The 22708-nt window shown below is 42.8% G+C and overlaps 1 protein-coding gene across 1 annotated transcript; it reads right to left on the reverse strand.

The window, feature by feature from the left end:
* Positions 1-1636: 1636 nt before the first annotated feature.
* TEDC2 (tubulin epsilon and delta complex 2) lies at positions 1637-18638 on the reverse strand. The gene is made up of 10 exons (XM_070955138.1): positions 18539-18638; positions 16842-16940; positions 15693-15745; positions 13058-13733; positions 10210-10263; positions 7816-7900; positions 6246-6354; positions 5004-5117; positions 3133-3362; positions 1637-1957 (listed from the first exon to the last, which is right to left on the reverse strand). The coding sequence occupies exons 1-10, from the start codon at positions 18562-18564 to the stop codon at positions 1808-1810; spliced, it is 1596 nt and encodes a 531-aa protein (XP_070811239.1). The 5' UTR covers positions 18565-18638; the 3' UTR covers positions 1637-1807.
* Positions 18639-22708: the final 4070 nt, after the last annotated feature.

The raw sequence follows: 22708 nt of genomic DNA on the forward strand, positions 1-22708 counted from the left end.
CCCAGTCACCCGGCTGACTTTCATGCCTAAGGCAGGACTAGAACTTAAATCTCCTGGTGATTGGTCCAAAGTGGCCCACTCAGCTTTCCTGGCTAAGAGACTTGAACTCACGATCTCCTGCTTCCTAGCCTGGTACCTTAACCACTGGACCAAATTAGCTCATTTCATAATCCTCTGAAGTTTGCAGCCCAGATGGGGATGTCTCCAAACTTTCTACCTGGCATCCTTTAGAGGTGGTAAGCGTACTGATCATCCCAGAATATTTATTACCAGCCTGTTGTTCATGGACACGGTTATTCCAATGCACTCGGGAGCCACCAGGTGGAAAAAGTGTGAATTAACAAAGCCTTTCGTAGAATCAAAAAGACAACAAGATAGCAAGTCTGTTTGGGAGCCATTGCTTTCTATTATTCCGGGCACGGACAGCATAAACGTCTGTCCTATGCATGTGTGAAGCAATAAACTACTGTTCAAGGATGTTGGGACTCTGGAAAGAGACTCTGGAAAGTGTCTCAACTTCCCAGTTTTGAGACACATGTCTCAACTCTGTGTGCCACCTCTGGTACACGTGCCAGAGGTTCGCCATCACAGGTATAGGGCAGTGGTGAAATGTAAAATTTGTTACTACTGTTTCTCTGGGTGTGGCTTGGTGGGGGGGGGTTAATGTGACTGGGTGGGCGTGGCCAACTTTAAAAAAAAAACTTTTAAAAGCATTTTTTTCTACAACCTCTTCGGCCGAAGAAGTTGTAAAACAAATGCTTTTAAAAGGCTCTGACGATCCCAGCTGAGTTGCCTGATCGTCAGAGGCTTTTTTTTTTTCTTTTAAAAGCATTTTTTTTTTTGGCCGAAAAGGTTGCAGAAAAAAAGGCTTTTAAAAGCCTCTGATGACCCCAGCTGACCCACGCGATCATCAGAGGCTTTTTTTTTAAACTTTTAAAAGCATTTTTTTCAGCTGAAGAGGTTGTAGAAAAAATGCTTTTAAAAGTTAAAAAAAAAAAGCCTCTGATGATTGCGTGGCTCAGCTGGGCATGGGGGGAGCACAGGGATTTTTGCTACCGGCTCTCCGAACCACCCACCACCATCGCTACCGGATCGAGCGATCCAGTCCGAACCGGGAGCATTTCACCCCTGGCATAGGGCCTCCTACTTGAACTGGGGTTGGACTGGAAGACCTCTAAGTCTCCTTCCCACACTATTTTCCTACGTCCTATTCTATGCGAGCTGGCTGGGAGAATTCTGAGAATTGAAGTTAACGCTGCCAAGGGTTGAGAAACTCTGGGCTAGATGGAATAAGGACAAAATGTCCTGAAACAGAAGCCGTTTGATGGCCGTTTTCTCTCTCTCTCTCTCTTTCTATCTCAAGAGTTTTGATTTACAAACAGGGCTGGCTGAAAGGCAGCTTCTGCCCGAAAAACAAACGTCAAGAAGGATTTGTAGCACATTTTATGGGTCTGAGGTACAATCCCTGCCACACACACACAGCCTCCCGTTCAGCTTGGATTTCACGGAAATGAAAACAAACTTGCCAGGCGCCGGCCAAGAAAGAAAGAAAATATTCATAAACCAAGCTACTATTTATCTTAGTTTTGTCAGAAGAGCAGTAAATGGGGAAGGGATGTGTGTTTTAAAAAGTTAATGAGGAGGTACAAAATCTTTTTTTATTTGTTGGACAAGTGCACGCAGGTGGAGAGGCTGAGGGACCTGCCCTTTCACGTCACCTGTCGTGAAAGGGCTGGAATTTAAGGACGGAGGCCAAAGGTGCACAGCTTCCTGAGTATGGCTGCTGGTCATCCATTTTCACGTCAGCTCAGCCGGACAGTTCCTCATCCTTCACCAGAACAGGAACATGCTCCCCGCTTTCACACAACAAGGAATACACAGCACGGATCGCCGAAGGTCTAGAACTTTCTGGAAGGCGGCCGGGTTCTAGAAGGGGAAGGAGTTCCGTTTCCATAGCCTGCGTAGAGGACGATGTTCAGCGTTGGAAAAGATGTAACAGCAATAGCACTTAGATGTATATTCTGCCCCATATTCTGAAAGAGTGCTATTACAGCCCTCTCTAAGCGGTTTACAGAGTCAGCCTCTTGGCCCCAACAATCTGGATCCTCATTTTACCCACCTCAGAAGGATGGAAGGCTGAGTCAACCTTGAGCCGGTCAGGATCGAACTCCTGGCAGTGAGCAGTCAGTTAGCCTGCGATGCTGCATTCTAACCACTGCGCTACCAGGGCTCTTAACAGCCTGCTAAGTGCTGATAACCAACTCTATTGTCTAAACCAGAGTTTCTCAACCTCAGCAACCTCCAGATGTGTGAACTTCAACTCCCAAAATTCAATGGGCTAGCAGGGAGCTCTTGTTCTCCCTCACCTTCATAAAGTCCAGCAGGATTCAGAGATAGAATAGAATAGAATAACAGAAGTTGGAAGGGACCTTGGAGGTCTTCTAGTCCAACCCCCTGCTGAGGCAGGAAACCCTACACCACTTCAGACAAATGATTGTCCAATCTTCCAACGTTGGAGAATTCACAACTTATGGAGGCAAGTTGTTCCACTGGTTAGATGAAGATTCTCAGCTGGAGTTCCCATCCTGGTGAACCCACTATCCTTAAAAGTAATAGCACTAGCACTTAAGACATAACAGAGCCCTGGTGGCGCAGCAGACTAAAGCACTGTTATTAACATCAGCTGCCTGCAATTACTGCAAGTTCAAATCTCACCAGGCTCAAGGTTGACTCAGCCTTCCATCCTTTCTAAGGTAGGTAAAATGAGGACCTGGATTGTGGGGGCAATAAGCTGACTTTGTATAAATATACAAAAGGATGAAGGCTATTGCTTAACGCACTGTAAGCCGCCCTGAGTCTCCGGAGAAGGGCGGCATATAAATCAAATTAAAATTAAAAAAAAATAAATTAAAAATATTCAGCCTCACAGTGCTTTACAGCCCTCTCTAAGCAGTTTACAGAGTCAGCCTCTTGCCCCCCAACAATCTGGGTCCTCATTTTATCCACCTCGGAAGGATGGAAGGCTGAGTCAACCTTGAGCCGGTTAAGCTACCACATCTCTTCTCTAACTTGGCTCTAGAGTTAGGAATGGTCAGCCTGGGCAAAAATTAAGAGAGGTGGGAGCAAAATTACCATCTGGATCTGAAGTTTCTGGTCCAGCATCGCCACCTGCAGTTTTAAAGCTTCCATCTCCTTCAACTCATCCAGGCTGGAGTAAAAAAGAAGTCGGGGAGGCCCTGGTATATCCGGATCCGAACAGGTTTGATCTCCAAGGGAAGAGTGACAGAAGCCCAAAGAATCATGGTCATTGTCCTCCTTGTCATTCATGCAGAGCGAGGCAAACTCTTCATGGGACACCAAGGCTGCCGGAGAAGGAAAAGCATCCTTATTACAATATTATTACAATATACAATTATTACAATTCAGAAGTTGTGGGAGCTTCATCCCTGGAAGCTTTCAAGAAGAGACTGGGCTGCCATCTGTCAGAAATGGTGTAGGGGTCTCCTGCTTGGACTAGATGACCTACAAGGTCCCTTCCAGCACTGTTAATCTGTCTGTTTGTCAGGTTTCGATATAGTCTCAAATAAAATAAATTGCATTTCCAAACAGATAGTCTTTGAAGAAATCTTTCATTTTATTTAGCACGACAATCTGGCCCTGATCATGGTGTAGCCAACTCTGACTTCCTGCCCCCACACCCTCCCTTTCCGTTCCCCAAATCTCTGCGTTTCATTGGCCTTCTTCCAAATCACTCTCTCCATATCTACTACTTAAGTTCCCAGGAATGTCCCCCCTCCCTCTCATCTCCTAGGGGATATTATCTTCAAAGAAAATAAGTAGGTGAAATGTCAAGCGTCCTCTTGCCAGCTGCCCCCTCTTCTCCTTCTTATGTCAGCACTAGAGTAAATGCAGGTTGACGTGCTGACACTGTTATATATCTAGCACCAAAAAGACTGACATTAGAAGAAGAGGCTAAGTCTCACTACAGGTAGTCCTCAAGTTACAACAGTTCATTTAGTGACCGTTCAAAGTTACCACGGCACTGAAAAAAGTGACTGATATAAGAATTCTTGATTGGACAAGTGTGATTGGACACACAAGGAATTTGTCTTCAGTGTGTAAGCTCTCAGTGTACATAAAAGCTATAAGTGATAAATCATGACCATAGCCATCATAAATACATTCATCATGAATCATAATTATTAATTAATTAATTAATTAATTATAAATAATAAGAATCATCTGCACCTCCATAACTGTCTGGTTTGGTTCTGCAACCCAACAAGACAGACACAGACTTCAGAGGATAATTAGAACTGCAGAAAAAACAATTCCTACCCATCTGCCTTCCATGGAGGACCTGTATACTGCACGAGTCAAAAAGAGGGCTGGGAAAATATCTACAGACCCCTCACATCCTGGACCTAAATTGTTTCAACTCCTACCCTCAAAATGATGCTATAGAGCCCTGCACACCAGAACAACTAGACACAAGGACAGGTTTTTCCCGAATGCCATCACTCTGCTAAACAACTAATTCCCTCAACACTGTCACACTATTCACTAAGGCTGCATTACTATTAATCTTCTCTTCCTCACTAGTATCTATCTCTTCCCACTTATTACTATAACCATGTGCTTGTATCTTTCAATTATGTTTTTTTTATTTGTTTCCTAGTAAGATTTGATAGCTTATTAGTAACCTTGACGATCACTAAGTGTAGTATCTTTTTATTCTTGATGAATGTATTTTATTCTCCTTATGTACATTGAGAATGTATGCACCAAAGACTAATTCCTTGTGTGAAAGGCTGTAAAACGGAGCAAAATTCACTTCATAAATGTCTCACTTAGCAACATGAATTTTGTTGCTCCGTTGTGGTCATCAGGTGAGGACTACCAGTATGGGAAGAAGCCAAGGAATCCAGAGCCCGTAGGTTGAACAAAACCGTGGATAAGTACATCTTTTAGTTCTAATGATGCCCTTGAGTAGTAACTCTCACCTTCTCGCATCTGGTCTACTTTGCCGAGATGTTGCTCTACTATCTCTTGTAGGGCCTGCAAAGTCACAAGGCTTTCGTACTCTCTGTCCCAGGTTGGGTTTTCTCCAAGTGCCCCTGAGAAGGAAGACTGCAGGTAAGACAACATCGCTCGGGACCCAACGCAAAAAAACATATGAAGAACGGCTGCAGGATTTGGGTTTGGCTAGTCTAAAGAAAAGAAGAATTAGGGGTGACACGATAGCAGTACTTCAGTATTTGAGAGGCTGCCACAAAGAAGAGGGGGTCAAATGATTCTCCAAAGCACTAGAGGGCAGGACAAAAAAAAAAAAAAGAGAGAGAGAAGCAATCTGGAATTAAGGAGAAGCTTCCTAACAGTGAGGACAATTAACCAGTGGAACTGCTTGCCTCTAGAAGTTGTGGCTGCTTCATCACTGGGTATTTTAAAGAAGAGACTGACCAATCACTTGTCTGAAATGGCATAGGGCCTCCTGGTTGAGCAGGGGCTGGACTAGAAGACCTCCAAGGCAGGGGTGAAATCCAGCAGGTTCTGACAGGTTCTGGAGAACCAGTAGCGGAAATTTTGAGTAGTTTGGAGAACCGGCAAATGTCACCTCTGGCTGGTCCCAAAGTGGGGTGGGAATGGAGATTTTTGCAATATCCTTCCCCCCCCCCGGGAGTAGGGAGGGAATGGGGATTTTGCAGTGTTCTTCCCCTGGAGTGGGGTGTGAATGGAGATTTTGCAGTATCCTTCCCCTGCCACACCCACCAAGCCACACCATGCCCACCAAACCACGCCCACAGAACCGGTAGTAAAAAAATTTGGATTTCACCAGTGCTCCAAGGTCCTGTCCTGTCCTGTCCTGTCCTGTCCTGTCCTATCCTATCCTATCCTATCCTATCCTATCCTATCCTATCCTATCCTATCCTATCCTATCCTATCCTATCCTATCCTATCCTATTTTCCCTTCCCTTCCCTTCCCTTCCCTTCCCTTCCCTTCCCTTCCCTATTCTATTCTATTCTATTCTATTCTATTCTATTCTATTCTATTCTATTCTATTCTATTCTATTCTATTCTATTCCCACTCCCTATTGAGGAATTCTGGGAGTTGAAGTCCACAGGTCTTGAAGTTGACAAGGTGGGTCCCCCTTGCTTTAAACAAAGATCCAATGACTGCAGTGTTCCTAGACTCCCTTGCAAATCCGGTGGGCGTGAAGAAATTGGCTCAGTGTCCTCTTCTCACCTGGGCTTTCAGCTTCCATGTGCTGAGTGATGAGCAAGTGAAGGTCACGTAGATGCACCAACTCCTGCTTTACCTCCGCTGGGGTAAAGGCTGGCGTAGGAGAGGAGAACTGACCATCTGCTTAAGGAAAAGGGACAATACCGTGCACTGATGATGTTACCAATTTGGTAACGAAACGTCCACAAGAAAACTATCAAGCTCAGAGAGGACCAAGGACCCCAGAGGACTCATCCTCCTCTCTACAAACCCCACCTAGCATCTGATGATGTTACCTAGTTTGGTAATGAAACGTCCACAAGAAAACTATCAAGCTCAGAGAAGACCAAGGACCCCACAGTCTTCATCCTCCTCTCTGCAAACCCCACTCCCTTCTAGCACTGATGATGTTACCTACTTGGGTAATGAAACGTCTGCAACAAAACCGCCAAGCTCAGAGAGCACCAAGTACCCCACAGTCTTCCTCCACCTCCTCTCTGCAAACCCCACCTAGCACTGATAATGTTACCTAATTTGGTAATGAAATGTCTGCGAGAGAACTATCAAGCTCAGAGAGCACCAAGGACCCCACAGTTGTCTCCTTCTCCTTCTCCCCTTTATTTCTACAGCAGTTTTTGCAAGTTGAGGTTCTCCAGATGTATCAAGACACCAAGTCCGAGAATTCCCATCTGCCTGGGGAATATATTTCACATATAATGTGGGTCACAGATGAAAGCTATTCCATATTAAAGTTTATATTGCTTAGCATCAAAACGGAGATTGACGTGCGAAATCAATAAAATTGGAACAGCCAAAGAATTTTGGAGGATGATACGCAAATGGGTATCAGAAATAATAGGAGATACCATTGAATTAGAACCAAAAATATTTCTCCTGGGAATTCTGAAGACAGAATATGCAAGAAAGAAGAAATATCTCATTACACATATAATAACAGCAGCGAGAATCTCCTTTGCTCAACATTGGAAGGAGAAAAAATTGCCATCTGAAGAGCACGTAATTAGAAAAGTGCTGGAATGTGCCGAAATGAACAAACTGACATTAGAAATCAACGACAGAGAGGAAACTGAGCATTACAGTGTATGGGATATGTGGTATGAGTGGTTGAGGAAAAGAAAAGCGAAGTGAAGCTCGAGAGAGCTAAAAGTTTAAATGGATGATTAATTAAATGAGTACACGGATATGAGTCATACTATCGGTAGTAGGAAATAAAAGGGAGAAAAGATGTAATTTTATGTAAATATATGTAATACTATATATCAAGGTTTATAAAAGTAAGAAATACTAAGAAATACTTAGTTTATCCCTAAACTAAGACAATGAACTAATACTATGTAAAGAACAATGTAAATATTATGAAGGTATATCTGCATATGTATACTGACACCATGAAACCAGAAACGGAGGAATTGTACTATAATTCTTATACAATAAAAAATTAAAAAAAAAATTGGAACAGTTTTGGGAAGCCAAAGGAGTTGGAATGGAGTTAACAACCCCGGTCAAAGCCCTAGTCGTACCTGCAGATACATTTTTCTTCTTCTGCAAAAGAACCAAATTCGCAAAAGGATACAGTTGCTTGCAGTTTCTCTAAAAACTGGCTCTTGGTGACAGCTGCCTCGGGGGCTGTTTTCAAATCCTGGCACTTCTCCAACAACCTTTGTGTCAAGAAGCAGAAGAGTGGGAAATAATAAGCCAAAAACTCCCCCCTGGGATATGCTCCAATCTTTAGACCTGACTTGTTACTGCCTGAAGAAGAGATATTCTTGCCAGTTTGCAGAATCATATATTTTGAAGACGTTCTTAGGGATTTCTAGTTCTGTGCGGTGCAAGCTCTCTTAGAGCAGGGTTTTTTCCCAACCTTGGCTGCTGTGGACTTCGAGTCCCCAGAATTCTCCACCCGGCACTGGGAATTCTGGGAGTTGAACTTCACATGTCTTAAAGTTGCTAAGGTTCTTCTTTTTTGTAATTATCCCTTAACTATACCCAGAAGGAAGAGTTCTGGCATCATATCTATCATCTTGTTTAACATCTCTTCTAGCCACTGTTTTATTTGGCACCAAAAGTCCTTGGCTTTCGGGCACCCCCACCACATATGATAATAAGTGCCTAATGTTGCTTTACATTTCCAACATTTCGGTGAGCAATTTTTGCACATCTTGGACAGTCTTGTGGGTGGGTAATGCCACCTGTAAAACTTCTTGTATTGATTTTCTTGACAGCTTTAAAGCCTGTAGACGTAGAACATAGAGCAGTGATGGTGAACCTTTTCGACACCGAGTGCCCAAACCAAAACGCGTGTGTACGTGCGCGCACCAGAATGCCGGAAACCTGCAGGCCAGCTGGCCGCTGCATGCATACCTGGTTTTTTGGCCATTTTTTGGGGGGGAGGGCTATTTTCAGGCTGTTTTTTGGGCTGTTTTCAGCCTGTTTTTGCACCATTTTCAGGCTGTTTTCCGGGCCAGTTTCAGGCTGTTTTTGGCGCGAAAAACAGCCTGTTTCTTTGCCGGTTTTTTGGGCCGTTTTCAGACCAATTTTGGGGCCTTGTTCGGGACATTTTCCAGGCCGTTTTGGGGTCGTTTTTCAGAAACCAGAAGAGCAGCTGGTGACGGCACGTGTGCCCACAGAGAGGGCTCTCTGTGCCACCTCTGACATGCATGCCATAGGTTCGCCTTCACGGACATAGAGTAATGCAGTTGGAAGGGACTTCAGAGATCTTCTAGTCTGGTGATGCCTAATCTTTTCCAGACCGAGTGCTGATGATGGGCTGATGATGTTAAACTCTCATTAAAATAATGGAAAACACATACATAGTGTGGGAAGGTTTGAGAATGGTGATATTGGAGGATTAAACTTTTTTTTTTTAACAGAATAACAGAGTTGGAAGGGACTTTAGAGTCCTTCTAGTCCAACCCCCCTTCAAGCAAGAAACCTTATACCAGTGATGGCTAATCTTTTCCGGACCGAGTGCCAAAGCCCGAACCCCCAAAATACAATGCATGCACGGCAGTGGTGAAATCTGAACCGGTTTACTACCGGTTCGCTGGCTGCGTATGTGCAGTGCGCACCGTGCGCCAAATGCGAGGTGCATGCGTGCAATGCACGTCAAAAGGAGGCATGCAGTAAGTAGAACAGGGCGCGAGGGGGGGCATCAGCTGTGGCGCGCAAACTTTTTTTTTTTTACTTTTAAAAGCATTGCTTTTAAAAGTATAAAGAAAAAGCCTCTGACGATCACGCTGCTCAGCTGGGATCGTCAGAGGCTTTTTTTTTTTATCTTTTAAAAGCATTTTTACTACAACCTCTTCGGCCGAGGAGGTTGTAAAAAAAAATGCTTTTAAAAAGCTCTGACGATCAGGCAATTGTGCTGGGATCATTATTCCACTCCATACATTTCTTATATATATATTTTGTACTTCTAATTTTCTCCCCTGATAGTTATTATTCTTTATTTCTAGCCTTAAGCCATTTATACCATTTATTCCATATTCTATAATAGTCTGTCTCTTCTTTTTCTTTAATTTCTTTTGTTAATCTGTCCATCTCAGCACATTCTAAAATTTATCTATCAATTCTTCCTCAGTTGGAGTTCTTTCTAGATCTTTCTTTAATGATCTTCTACCTGTGACTTCTTTTCCTGCCCTCAGGCACTCAGAGAATAGGTCGATCTCCTCTCCTCTGTGACAGCCCCTCAAGTACTGGAAGATTGCTATCCTATCGCCCCTGGTATTTATTTAAGATGTGTAGATTGACTTCCGGGGTCAAAGCCAAAAGACTGGCTACGTGGCTGTCTGGATAAGGTTCCTTCACACCTCTGAAGGCCCCAGAACGAAGGTCACAAAAATCACTTTTGAATCCTACATCCATTCTGCAAACTCACCCAATCTGGGTTATCCAACTCAGAAAGGCCCTAAAATTTCTCCCACCTTTCCTAGCGACTTGCGGGTTAGTCTAATTCGGATAAGCTTACCTGAAATACTTGGAGAAAGCTTTCTGATACGGAAGGGGCAGTTTCAGTGAAGACCTGCAAAAAAAAAGAAAATATTGCTTGGCATTATCATCCTTGGTAAATGCACAACCAGGGGTGGGATCAAACAGATTCAGACCGGTTCAGGCAAACCGGATGTTAATTTTGATCTGGTTCACCAAATCGGTTGTTCCAAGAAGAAGAGCCTTGATGGCGCAGCAGACTAAAGCACTGTTAAGCAACACCAGCTGCCTGCAATTACTGCAAGTTCAAGTCTCACCAGGCTCAAGGTTGACTCAGCCTTCCATCCTTTCGAGGTAGGTAAAATGAGGACCCGGATTGTGGGGGCAATAAGCTGACTTTGTATATAAAAAAAAGAACACCGCTTAGGAGGAGGCTGAAAGCCCTACTAAGCAGGTATATACAAAAGTATGAAGGCTATTGCTTAATGCATTGTAAGCCACCCTGAGTCTCCTTTCCTTTCCTATTTTGGCATATAACTCAAGGCGGTGAAGATATCCAATACTTCTTCCTTCTGCTACTTTCCCCATGACAACAATCCTGTGAAGTGTGTTGGATTGAGACAGAATGACTGGCTGACTGGACCAAAGTCACCCAGTCAGTTTTCACGCCTAAGGTGGAACTAGAACTCCCGGTCTCCTAGTGATTGACTTAAAGTCACCTCGGCGGCTTTCATGCCAAAGGTGGAACTAGAACTCCCAGTCTCCTAGGGATTGACTTAAAGTCACCTAGCTGGCTTTCATGCCAAAGGTGGGACTAGAACTCCCAATCTCCTGGTGATTGGCTCAAAGTCACCCAGTTGGTTTTCATGGCTAATGTGGGTCTTGAACTCACGGTCTTCTGCTTTCTAGCCTGGTGCCTTAACCACAAGACCAAACCGCAGTTTGGATGCAAGGGCTTTCAACCAGGGATTTTGGGATTTTTGCCTTTCAGATACTGCATTCCTGCTCCTATTCGCTCCAGCCCAGTCGATGGAGCCAAAGTTTATGGAAGCCCCAGATAATTCTCATATGGAAGGGCATAAATTGCGTGGCAAATTTAGCTCGCAAAATTGTTTTGGAAGCTTGAGAATGTGGCTGGCTTCCTCTACTTGGCAGAAGGCATCGATGTGTTTTATCCAAACAGACTTTTAAATCATCTGCTCTGTTCATGGATGCTTTGGTTTTTTGTAAGAGGAAAAAAACCTAAAGTCGTAAAACATTTGTGCTGCTATTTATACCTAGAGGATAAGGGCTGTTAGGTGGCATAGCATCAGCCTCATGAGTAGGGATGTGGTGGCTCAGTGGCTTCGATGCTGAGCTTGTTGATCGAAAGGCCGGCAGTTCGGCGGTTCGAATCCCTAGTGCCGCGTAACGGGGTGAGTTCCCGTTACCTGTCCCAGCTTCTGCCAACCTAGCAGTTCGAAAGCACGTAAAAAATGCAAGTAGAAAAATAGGGACCACCTTTGGTGGGAAGGTAACAGCATTCCGTGCGCCTTTGGCGTTGAGTCATGCATATTGCCCTCAACCATCTGGGTCTTCATTTTATGCTCCTTCTTCCTCCTATTTCCCCCCACCACGCAAACCCTGTGAGGTTGGATTGGGCTGAAATTGACTAGCCGAATTGACCCAGTTAGTTTTCATAGCCAAAAGTGGACCTGAACTCACAATATCGTGGCTTCTAGCCTGCTGCCTTAACCAGGAGACCAAACTGAAGTCTCAAAGAAGACCAAAGAAGTCAACATAGATTGAAATAAGAGACAGGGATAGACTGACTGCTATTTTCAGCAAACAATGCCAGGTTTCAGCAAACGAAAATGCTGCAATAGAGGGAACTCAGCCAGTCTGTTGCACTCACAAAACAGAAGCTATGGATCACTGCCTATCCAGCCCGTGCTCGGTCAGGTCCAAAGGAAAAGCAAATCTGTAGCTGGAGGCAAATTTTTGGAGGTAGGATGCAGAGTGGATTTGATCATGATTTAAATCACTAGTAAAAAGGCTTGATTTAAATTATAATTTTTAAAGAGCAATTGTCATCTCCGTCCCACAGCGGCTCCCCCTCTGACCGGCTGTTGACTCACCGACAGTCCCAATATTGCAAAATATACAGCCTCCTGCTACAGAACTAAGCTCCATTTCATGCTGAATAAACTAAATTATTAGATAAAGGGAATCCGGCCAATCGTCAGTGTAAGAGGTTAATTCAGGCTGTAATTCTGCTGTAGCACATCCTGCAGAAAGGATTGTTTTCTTATTTACTCAAGTAAAGGTAAAGGTTCCCCTCGCACATATGTGCTAGTCGTTCCTGACTCTAGGGGGCGGTGCTCATCTCCGTTTCAAAGCCAAAGAGCCAGCGCTGTCCGAAGACGTCTCCGTGATCACGTGGCCGGCATGACTCAACGCCAAAGGCGCACAGAACGCTGTTCCCTTCCCACCAAAGGTGGTCCCTATTTTTCTACTTGCGTTTTTTTAACGTGCTTTCGAACTGCTAGGTTGGCAGAAGCTTGGACAAGTCACGGGAACTCACCCCGTTAGGCGGCGCTAGGGATTCGAACCGCTGAACGGCCGACCTTTCGATCAACACACTCAGCGTCTTAGCCACTGAGCCGCCGCGTCCCCATAACTAAATTATTAATGCCTCTTAAATACAAAACTACCTTTAGATTTTTTTTTACTCCAAAAGCATTTTATTAAAATAAATTTGATAAAAATAAAAAAAAATCCGATTTAAATAAAAAAAAATCTGATTTAAATGAAAAAAAAAATCCGACTTAAATTAAAAAAAAAATCCTATTTAAATGAAAAAAAAACATCGATTTTTAGCCACCCTGGTAGGATGGGAGGCCACCTACCCATTTTGTTGAAGAGTGGAAATTGGAAGCTTTGTTCCTTTTCTCGGCGGGTCTGTTCTTAAAGGAGACGGCCCATCACCTAAAGCCTCCAGATCAGGATCTACCTCTGGGACTTGAAGGCCTCTTCCTGCAAAATCTCCTCCATCAGCAAACCAAGGTGGTGTCGTTGTGTGACATGGACCTTTGGGACAGCCCAACTGCAAGCCGGGTTCTGCAGCAGCAACATTGACCTTTTCGCGACTGTCTTTGGCTGCTGTTTTTGCGCACGGTTTCAACTTTGGAGAAGTAACAACCCCCGCTGGGGACAACAACTTCTTCCCAGCCGTTTTGGATGTTCTGGCGCTCCGTCCAGTTGGTATTTTCACCGGTGGCCTTTTCACCATCACATCCGTTTTGTAGGGAGCCTTCAACATATAGGCTGTGGGTTTTTTGGATGCCGCCAGCTTTCTGCTCACGGGAGACATCTGGGTGGTCTTGGAGACCTTGTCCTTAGGATGACGTGAAGGTTGTTCCAAAGTAGCCTGCTGGCTCACCGGCTTCTTACTTGAAGATGCGGAGACTTTAATGGTCTCACATGGCACTTGGTGGAATTTTGACCGGACTCTTAATGCTTTCTCCAAGGCTTTGTTAAGCAGTTCCAGGTCCTTAAGCTCCTCCGCTGAAGGCTCTGATGTTTCTACAAGTGAAGGAAGCAAGTCAAAATGGATCAAATTATATCAGTGTTTCCCAATCTTGAGAACTTTATGATTGTGTGGACTTCAACTCCCAGAATTCCCCTGCCAGCCATGCTGCCTTGCAACCTAGGAATATGTTTTCTATGGAATCACAGCATTTTTTTTTTTTTTTTGTCATTTAATGACCACCATAATCCCTTGCGGGATGGAGTCTGGGCAACTGAATGGAGCTGAATGTTTACTGGCCGGATGCCCTTCTTGTCGCCAATGCGGAGTTCACAGCAGATGTAGTCTTTTTTTAAAAATTTATTTTCCATTTTTCCAATTTACATAACAATAAACTTTTTTTAACAGTACCATGTCATGTGTCTCTTACAGTTATTTACATTTATTTCTATACATTTTTGTTTCTCTGTTCTAACCACTTATACCACTTATCCCACACCTCATAAAATTCTGTTTCTTCCTTGCCTTTCATTTCTAACGTGAGCTTATACATCTCGGTACATTCTAATATTTTATTTATAATCATTTCATTGGCTGGTATATCTTCAAGTTTCCAACATTGAGCATAAGCAATTCGTGCTGCTGTTACTATGTGTAAAATGATATATTGGAGTTGCTTCTTTATCCTTTGATTAATTATTCCTAATAAAAATAATTCAGCTTTAAATTCAGTTTGTTCTCCTGTTATCTCCTGTAACCATCTCCTTATCTGTTCCCAAAATTTCTTTGCTTTGAGGCATTGCCACCACATGTGATAAAATGTTCCATCCTTATATTTACATTCCCAGCAGTCTGATTTCATAATTGTGTACATTTTGGCCAATCTTGCCAGTGTTAAATGCCACCTATAAAACATTTTGTACTGATTTTCTTTATATGCAGTTGACAATGTTTAGTTTTTGTTCCATACTTTTTCCCATTCTTCTAAATTTTGTGTCCATGCTATTGTTGGACCTTTCACTATTTCTTCTTCCATTTCTACCTCTAATAAGTATTTATATGCTTTTGTTATGAATTTTTCTTCTTTGCCTGACAATATTCTATCCAGTTGTTGTGGTAGCCCTTGAATTCCATATTCTTCCATATCTTTTCTATATCTCATGTATTCTCATTGTGCCCAGAGAGAGAAATATCTACCTCTACCTAGGATCAAACTCATAAGCCTCCTGATTGTGAGGCGAGAGCTCCACCTCTAGGCCACTGCAGCACTATGGATCCATAGCATTGAATCCACTTATTTAACAAATGGATTTATACTTTTTGTGGAACTATTTTTTTTTTATTGATTAAACTTGTAACTGTAATGTGCTTCATTTGGTTTTTTTGCTTCAAGTGTAGAAATTCAATCAATTATAGCTTAGCAATTGTGGTAGTGGGATTTTACAGTTACAACCTAAGGGTAACAGTAAAAGAGTTGGAAGGGACCTTGGAGGTCATCTAGCCCAACCCCCTGCTCGTGCAGACCTGTATTAGGGATTCGAACCGCTGAACTGCCAACCTTTCTGATCGACAAGTTCAGTGTCTTAGCCACTGAGCCACCTAGTCAGGCTGGCATGTGTAATGCCAGCTAATTAATGGTGGTTTATTCAACAAGCCATGGATAAACAAAACCATGATTTACTGGAATTCATCAATCCAGGAATAAGATATGACTGTCATGAGGTAGCATAGACTCTGAAGTCTCCAATTAAAGGCCCAGAACTTCTTATAACTAGGAAAAAGGGTCCAGGCCAGGGACCAAGAACTGATATGGAGCCAATAAAATGGCTGATTTGATTCTGTTGTTGCTACCATGGAGAGTAAGATGGGAGGTTTTGATGGGCTTTTATTAGGGAGTTTTAAATGTTACAAGCCGCCCGGAATCACCTACATGTGGGAATTTGGCAGCTATATAAACTGTTTAAATGAATACATAAATAACAAGGGAGACTAATAAAGAATGATGCTTCTTTTACCATGTTTCTCAGTTTTGACATCTTCGGGAACAGGGTTTTCTCTCTCAGAGTTCCTAGCACAGAGAAAAGAGAGTACACACGCATTCAGCAAAGAACAGATGCGTCCCCCCCCCCATCACTTCTTCTGCATCATCCCAGCTTTTTATAGGTGGCTCATAATTATAATAATTTCATGTGAGCAGAAGCCTAGGAAAGACTGGGAAGTTTGTGGCATTGGGATAGTCACTGTTGGGATGACTTCCGAGGAGGAGGAGGAGGAGGAGGAGGAGGAGGAGGAGGAGGAGGATTGGAAAAAGAAAGAGAAGAGGGACAAGGAGGAGAAGGAGGGGACAATGAGGAAGAGGACTGGTGAAGAAGAGGAGAGGAGGAGGCGAGAAGAAAGAAGAGACAAGAGACAAGGAAGAAGGAAGGAGAAGGAGAAAGAGAAAGAGGAGGAGGAGGATTGGAAAAAGAAAGAGAAGAGGGACAAGGAGGAGAAGAAGGAGGGGAGAATGAGGAAGAGGACTGGTGAAGAAGAGGAGAAGAGGAGGAGAGAAGAAAGAAGAGAAAAGAAACAAGGAAGGAGAAGGAGAAGAGAGAGGAGGAAGAAGAGGAGGATTGGAAAAATAAAGAGAAGAGGGACAAGGAGGAGGAGAAGGAGGGGAGAATGAGGAAGAGGACTGGTGAAGAAGAGGAGAGGAGGAGGAGAGAAGAAAGAAAAGAGACAAGGAAGAAGGAAGGAGAAGGAGAAAGAGAGGAGGAGGAGGATTGGAAAAATAAAGAGAAGAGGGACAAGGAGGAGGAGAAGGAGGGGAGAATGAGGAAGAGGACTGGTGAAGAAGAAGAGAGGAGGAGGAGAGAAGAAAGAAGAGAAAAGAGACAAGGAAGAAGGAAGGAGAAGGAGAAGAGAGAGGAGGAGGAAGAGGAGGATTGGAAAAATAAAGAGAAGAGGAACAAGGAGGAGAAGAAGGAGGGGAGAATGAGGAAGAGGAAGAGGACTGGTGAAGAAGAGGAGAGGAGGAAGAGAGAAGAAAGAGGAGAAAAGAGATAAGGAAGAAGGAGAAAGAGAAGAGAGAGCAGAAGAAGAGAGGAGGAGGAGGAGGAAGGTCCCATTCTTTGCTTCCCTTGCACTAAACAGAAAGGTACACTTTAAAATTACACCCAGCTTACCAGTCCCCAAGAACTGCACGGCACTGTTGAATTTTCTGCTGGAGTTTTGCCCTCTGCTCTGTGCAATCTTCCAAGGCCTGGGTGAAGAGGGAAACCAGCCTAGAAAGAGCCAAGAAAAGGCTGTTTTTCCTTAACATCCCAAAAGAACGAGCTTTGATCTGAATTTCCCAGCAGGATCATAGACTTGGGAGAGACCTTGGAGGTCTTCTAATCCAACCCCCTGCCCAAAGATAATACCAATAGCGATAGGCACCTTAGTTGCGAGCCCAAAATCTCTTGGAGCACCACTAGAACGCCATCGCCATTGACAAACTCACCATCAGTCAATTGCAAAAGGCAGCTTTGCTTGGAACCGGCTTACCTCCTGCAACGAGACCTTTCACACCCTCAAAAAACAACATCTGCCTGCGTTAAATGGACAAAATGCCCAATCCAAGCCTGAACATCTGGACAACTGTGCAACAAACTATATATAGCGAGACCACAGAACAGAACAGAAAGAACGGGAGGGAAATCCCAAAATATAAAGCCTTTGCAAATAGAAGTAGGAGAATGGCTGTGCCAAAAGAAAAAAGCAAGAACAAGGATCAATAGGTATTTTTGGGGGTGCAATTCTGAAACATCTGAAGCATCCTTTGAACAACTCTGGGCATGGACAAAATCATGAGCAGCCAAGCTGCAAAAAGGCAGTTTTACTTGGAACAGTTTGCATTCTGCAATAATACCTCTAGCACTATTTAACATACCATTTTATAATGCCCTGGTAAGGCCACACTTGGAATACTGCATTCAGTTTTGGTCGCCATGATGTAAAAAAGATGTGGAGACTCTAGAAAGAGTGCAGAGAAGAGCAACAAAGAGGATGAGGGGACTGGAAGCTAAAACATATGAAGAACGGTTGCAGGAACTGGGTATGTCTAGTTTAATGAAAAGAAGGACTAGGGGAGACATGATAGCAGTCTTCCAATATCTCAGGGGCTGCTCCAAAGAAGAGGGAGTCAAGCTATTCTCCAAAGCACCTGAAGGCAGGACAAGAAGCAGTGGGTGGAAACTAATCAAGGAGAGAAGCAACTTAGAACTAAGGAGAAATTTCCTGACAGTTAAAACGATTAGCCAATGGAACAGCTTGCCACCAGAAGTTGTGAATGCTCCAATACTAGAAGTTTTTAAGAAGATGTTGGACAACAATTTGTCTGAAGTGGTGGAGGGTTTCCTGTCTAAGCAGGGGGGTTGGACTAGATGACCTCCAAGGTCCCTTCCAGTTCTGTTATTCTATTCTATTCTCCAAAGCATCTGAAGGCAGGACAAGAAGCAACAGGTGGAAACTCATCAAGGAGAGAAGCAACCTAGAACTAAGGAGAAATTTCCTGACAGTTAAAAGGATTAGCCAGTGGAACAGCTTGCCACCAGAAGTTGTGAATGCTCCAACAATGGAAGTTTTTAAGAAGACGTTGGATAACCATTTGTCTGAAGTGGTGGAGGGTTTCCTGCCTAAGCTGGGGGGTTGGACTAGATGACCTCCAAGGTCCCTCCCAACCTTGTTTATTCTATTTCACATTAACAAATATCCACGCCTGCCTATCCCAGGATGGACAAAAATGCAAAATCCAGGCTGCCTGGGCGACCAACCATCATCATCATCATCATCATCATCATCATCATCATCCTATTTTTTAAACAAATTAATGAGCAATTACCTCTGGGCACAGTCAGCGGGCAGCATGAAGAAGGCGGAGGAAAAAGCTACAAAGAAGCAATTGCGAACCTCGCACAGCAGCGAAAGCCGAGCTCGATTCGGTTCCCCCAGCAAAGGAGAGAGAACCATAGAGTGTCTCACTCTATAGGCTAGAGCGACGCTCCCCGTTCCGTGCTCCTAGAGATAGAAAAAAAATGGCCGACTTTTTTTTTTTTAAGCCGCTCTTTTTCTTCAAGGAGGGATGTTTCTAGGATTACTGACCACTTTTAAAGATATAAAGTATGGAGCAATCAATGATCTAAAAAAAAAAGGCCCCAGTGGCGCTCTGTTGGACAGATAGTAAAATATATCGATGAAAATCAATAATCGTTTCTTCCCTTTTTTTGTATCTCTATGGTTTAAGTTTCGCGCCAGACCGCGTTTTTTCGGGTCCTGTCAGGAAGATATTGAATTATTTAGACTCGTCAGAAGGGACGTTATTCCAGTCTCCGGATATTTCCCGTGTTTTATTTCTCTAATAATAGATAGACTTCTCTGGAGGTGTTTTGGTGGCCCAATTTCTTTTTTTTTAAAAAAAAAATAGTTACGTCGCAGTGTTGGGTTTTGTAAGCTGCCAGGAAAGCGCTAGCAACTGAACGTCTGCCCGTAGCAACGGTTGCTATGCGGAGGACGCTGAAGTCTGAGACATAAAGGCGGCCTTTCATTTTTTTTAAAAATAAAATAAAATAAATTATTTTATTATTCTCCAGTCAAACATCAGATTATAATAATAATCAGATTGGTTTTTTTTTTGGCTCAGTGAGGCGAAGTGCGAGCAGCCAGTCTTCATGCCTCATAAACCCAAGTGCCCAGCTTTGCATTCTGTAAATTTTATTTATTCATTAAATTTATCATTTAAATTAAATTGCCTGACTAGGTGGCTCAGTGGCTAAGACACTGAGCTTGTCGATCAGAAAGTTCAGTAACAGTAACAGAGTTGGAAGGGACCTTGGAGGTCATCTAGCCCAACCCCCTGCTCACGCAGGAGACCTGTACTAGGGATTCGAACCGCCGAACTTTCTGATCGACAAGCTCAGTGTCTTAGCCAATGAGTCACCTAGTCACGCAATTCGGCGGTTCGAATCCCTAGTACAGGTCTCCTGCGTGAGCAGGGGGTTGGGCTAGATGACCTCCAAGGTCCCTTCCAACTCTGTTACTGTTACTGATATGCTGCCCATTTCACTATCAAAGCGTTATTCACCATTAGAGGTGAACAGTGGTGGGTTTCAAATTTATTTTTACTACCGTTTCTGTGGGCATGGCTTGGTGGGTGTGGCAGGGGAAGGATACTGTAAAATCTCCCTTCCCACCCCACTCCAGGGGAAGGTTACTGCAAAATCTCCATTCCCACCCCACTCCAGGGGAAGGATACTGCAAAATCCCCATTTCCTCCCGATCAGCTGGGACTCGGGAGGCGGAGAATAGATAGAGGTGGGGCCAGTCAGAATTTTTACTATCGGTTCTCCGAACTACTCAAAATTTCCGCTATCGGTTCTCCAGAACTGGTCAGAACCTGCTGAAACCCACCTCTCTTGGTGAACCAGGTTAATTAACCTGATCCCACAAACTATGGCTAAAAACAAACCACCACCACCCTAGCAGGAGAAGTGAATCTAAATCTGGATGTCACCCTTGAATAACTACATGTAGAATATATTTGGAATAAACTGAAGGGTTTGCAAAGCCCTGAGAAAATTACCAGGGATTTTATCACAAAGGAGACCGAAGATGGAAATGGTGGAATGGAGCATGAAAGTCCTTGGAGATGTTTGAAAGCTCCTGAAATGGGGAAAATCTAACTGGAAATGGGACAGGTATCTTGACAAGACCAGCTCAGCCTTCAGCCAAAGGTCTTCAGCCACATTTACTCCAATTTGGACTAAATCCAGGCTTAAAATGCTTCGGAATCCGTCATACGTGCATCATATGTTGGATGCATTCGAAAAGTTTATTCATAAATAAGTTTTCTTCCTTTCCAAATATTTCAAAGCCAAATTTGGAGGGGGGGGGAAGCTATTATTTCCTTTAAATATATTGACTATATAGTAGCAGTAACAGAATTGGAAGAGACCTTGGAGGTTGTAAGGTTTTTGAGTTCAACTCAGAATCTGATAAATCGACAAGCTCAGTGTCTTAGCCACTGAGCCACCTCTATTTCAAGCTAAATGGATCCACTTTCCATTACAGGTGGTCCTTCAGTTTAGTTTACTTTATTGATTAGCCTTTGGGCCATATCAAAGTGCAGAGTTCCAGACACAAATTGTTACTAAAATCTGATCAAAAAACAATTTAAAATGAAATTTGGAATAAAATACGATTTAAAATGAAATTGGAATAAAATACAATAATTTAAGATGTAGATAAATAAAATATGATAAAATTATATTTTGGTGTCACCCCTACAATCTACCCCAATCAGTCCCACGTATGTCGATCTCAACTGAACCATTTTGCTCAAGTCCTGTGCTGTGTTCAATGTTATTTTCAGATTCTGGTCGTATGTAAGGTAAGTTGTTTTGATATGGGGATCCCAATGGGTCATCCGTTTGGTATATAGACCAAGGTACCTGCCTCTCACCTTTTTATACAGGCAAAAAATTATTAGCAAGGCTAATAAAACCAATTTACAAGTATTCCTTGATTTAACAATAGCTTTAGCTGCACTGAAAAAAGTGGCTTATGACCGCTTTTCACACTTACGACTGTTGCAGCATCCCATAGTCCCATGATCAAAATTCAGACACTTGGCAACTGACTCATATTTATGATGGTTGCAGTGTCCCAGAGTCATGTGATTGCCTTTTCTAAACTTCTGATAAGCAAAGTCCATGGGGAAGCAGGATTCACTTATCAACTGTGTTACTAACTTAACAACTGCAGTGACTTACTTAACAACTGTGGCAAGAAAGTTCGTAAAATGGGGCAAAACTCACTTAACACATGTCTCAGTTGGGCTCAATTGTGGTCGTAAATTGAGGATTACCTACATTGAGAAAATAAATATGAAATTGCCCAGGAGGGGGCACACGTCTACAATCTATCCTGATGCTGAATTTCATTCTGAAATTTAAATGGCATTTGAAATTCAGGACGAGGTTGTTGGAAAATAATACTGCTTTGGTATTTTATATATTTGGATATTATTGCTATGAATACTCTTTCCAACACCCGGCTTGCAAGTAACAAATTGAACAAGTCTCAATCCATAATTTACAAGAGGTAATCCAGAATCCTTCATACAAATTTCATATGTTGGGTATGCATGTCCGAAAAATTTATTCGTAAGTTAGTTTTCCTCATTTCCAAATATTTTGAAGCCAAATTTGCAGGGAGAGAAAAGTGTGCTATCATTTCCTTTAACTATTTTGCCAACATCTATAATTCGCTAGCCTTGCCATATTAGTCTGGAAATTCTCAAACAGCAATTGATGTAAATTGTATAGGGCATACGCTTTGTTTGTGACTTAATTCCATTTTATTCAAAGATGATAACCATAACCCAGTTATGGTAACACAATGACCTAGACACCCAAAGAGATTTAAGATTTAAACATGTTATCTTAATTTTAAAAAGTTATTTTATATATACAGTAGTGGCCAAATTTGTGGAAACCTTTTGGGAAAAGTATATTTTTGAGGTTTGATGGCTAATAATAACATCACTTTTTTGGGGGAGTTTCAAGATAATCCTATTCTACTGCTGGAATGGCCTGGGAATAGCCCAGACCTTTAACCCAATTGAAAATCTATGGAGCTGACTAAAGAAACTTGTTAGTCAGAAGCGACCCAGCAATAAAACCCAGTTAATAGAAGCAATCTTGGTTTCACATTATAACAACTGCAGAACTCAAAGACTTGGTTCACTCCATGGGAAGACGTTGTAAGGCTGTAATTTATGCTAAAGGTTACCCAACTAAGTATTAACTGACATGGTGATAATTTTTGTATATCTCGTTTTTTCTACGTGTTTCACTTTTCTTCTTTATACTGTAACTGCTATTCTAATAGCAAATCCTTCATAAAAATTATTGTATTACATTCTTGATTAAATTATCTTTCCACGAAGAAAGATACGAAGAAAGATACGGGGGAACGAAGAAACCCCAAGGAAGTCTATTTGCCTTTTGGAAAA

Source organism: Pituophis catenifer, unplaced genomic scaffold, assembly GCF_029215685.1.
Source record: "Pituophis catenifer annectens isolate HBS135680 unplaced genomic scaffold, rPitCat1.0.hap2 SCAF_16, whole genome shotgun sequence".
Lineage (NCBI taxonomy): Eukaryota > Metazoa > Chordata > Lepidosauria > Squamata > Colubridae > Pituophis > Pituophis catenifer.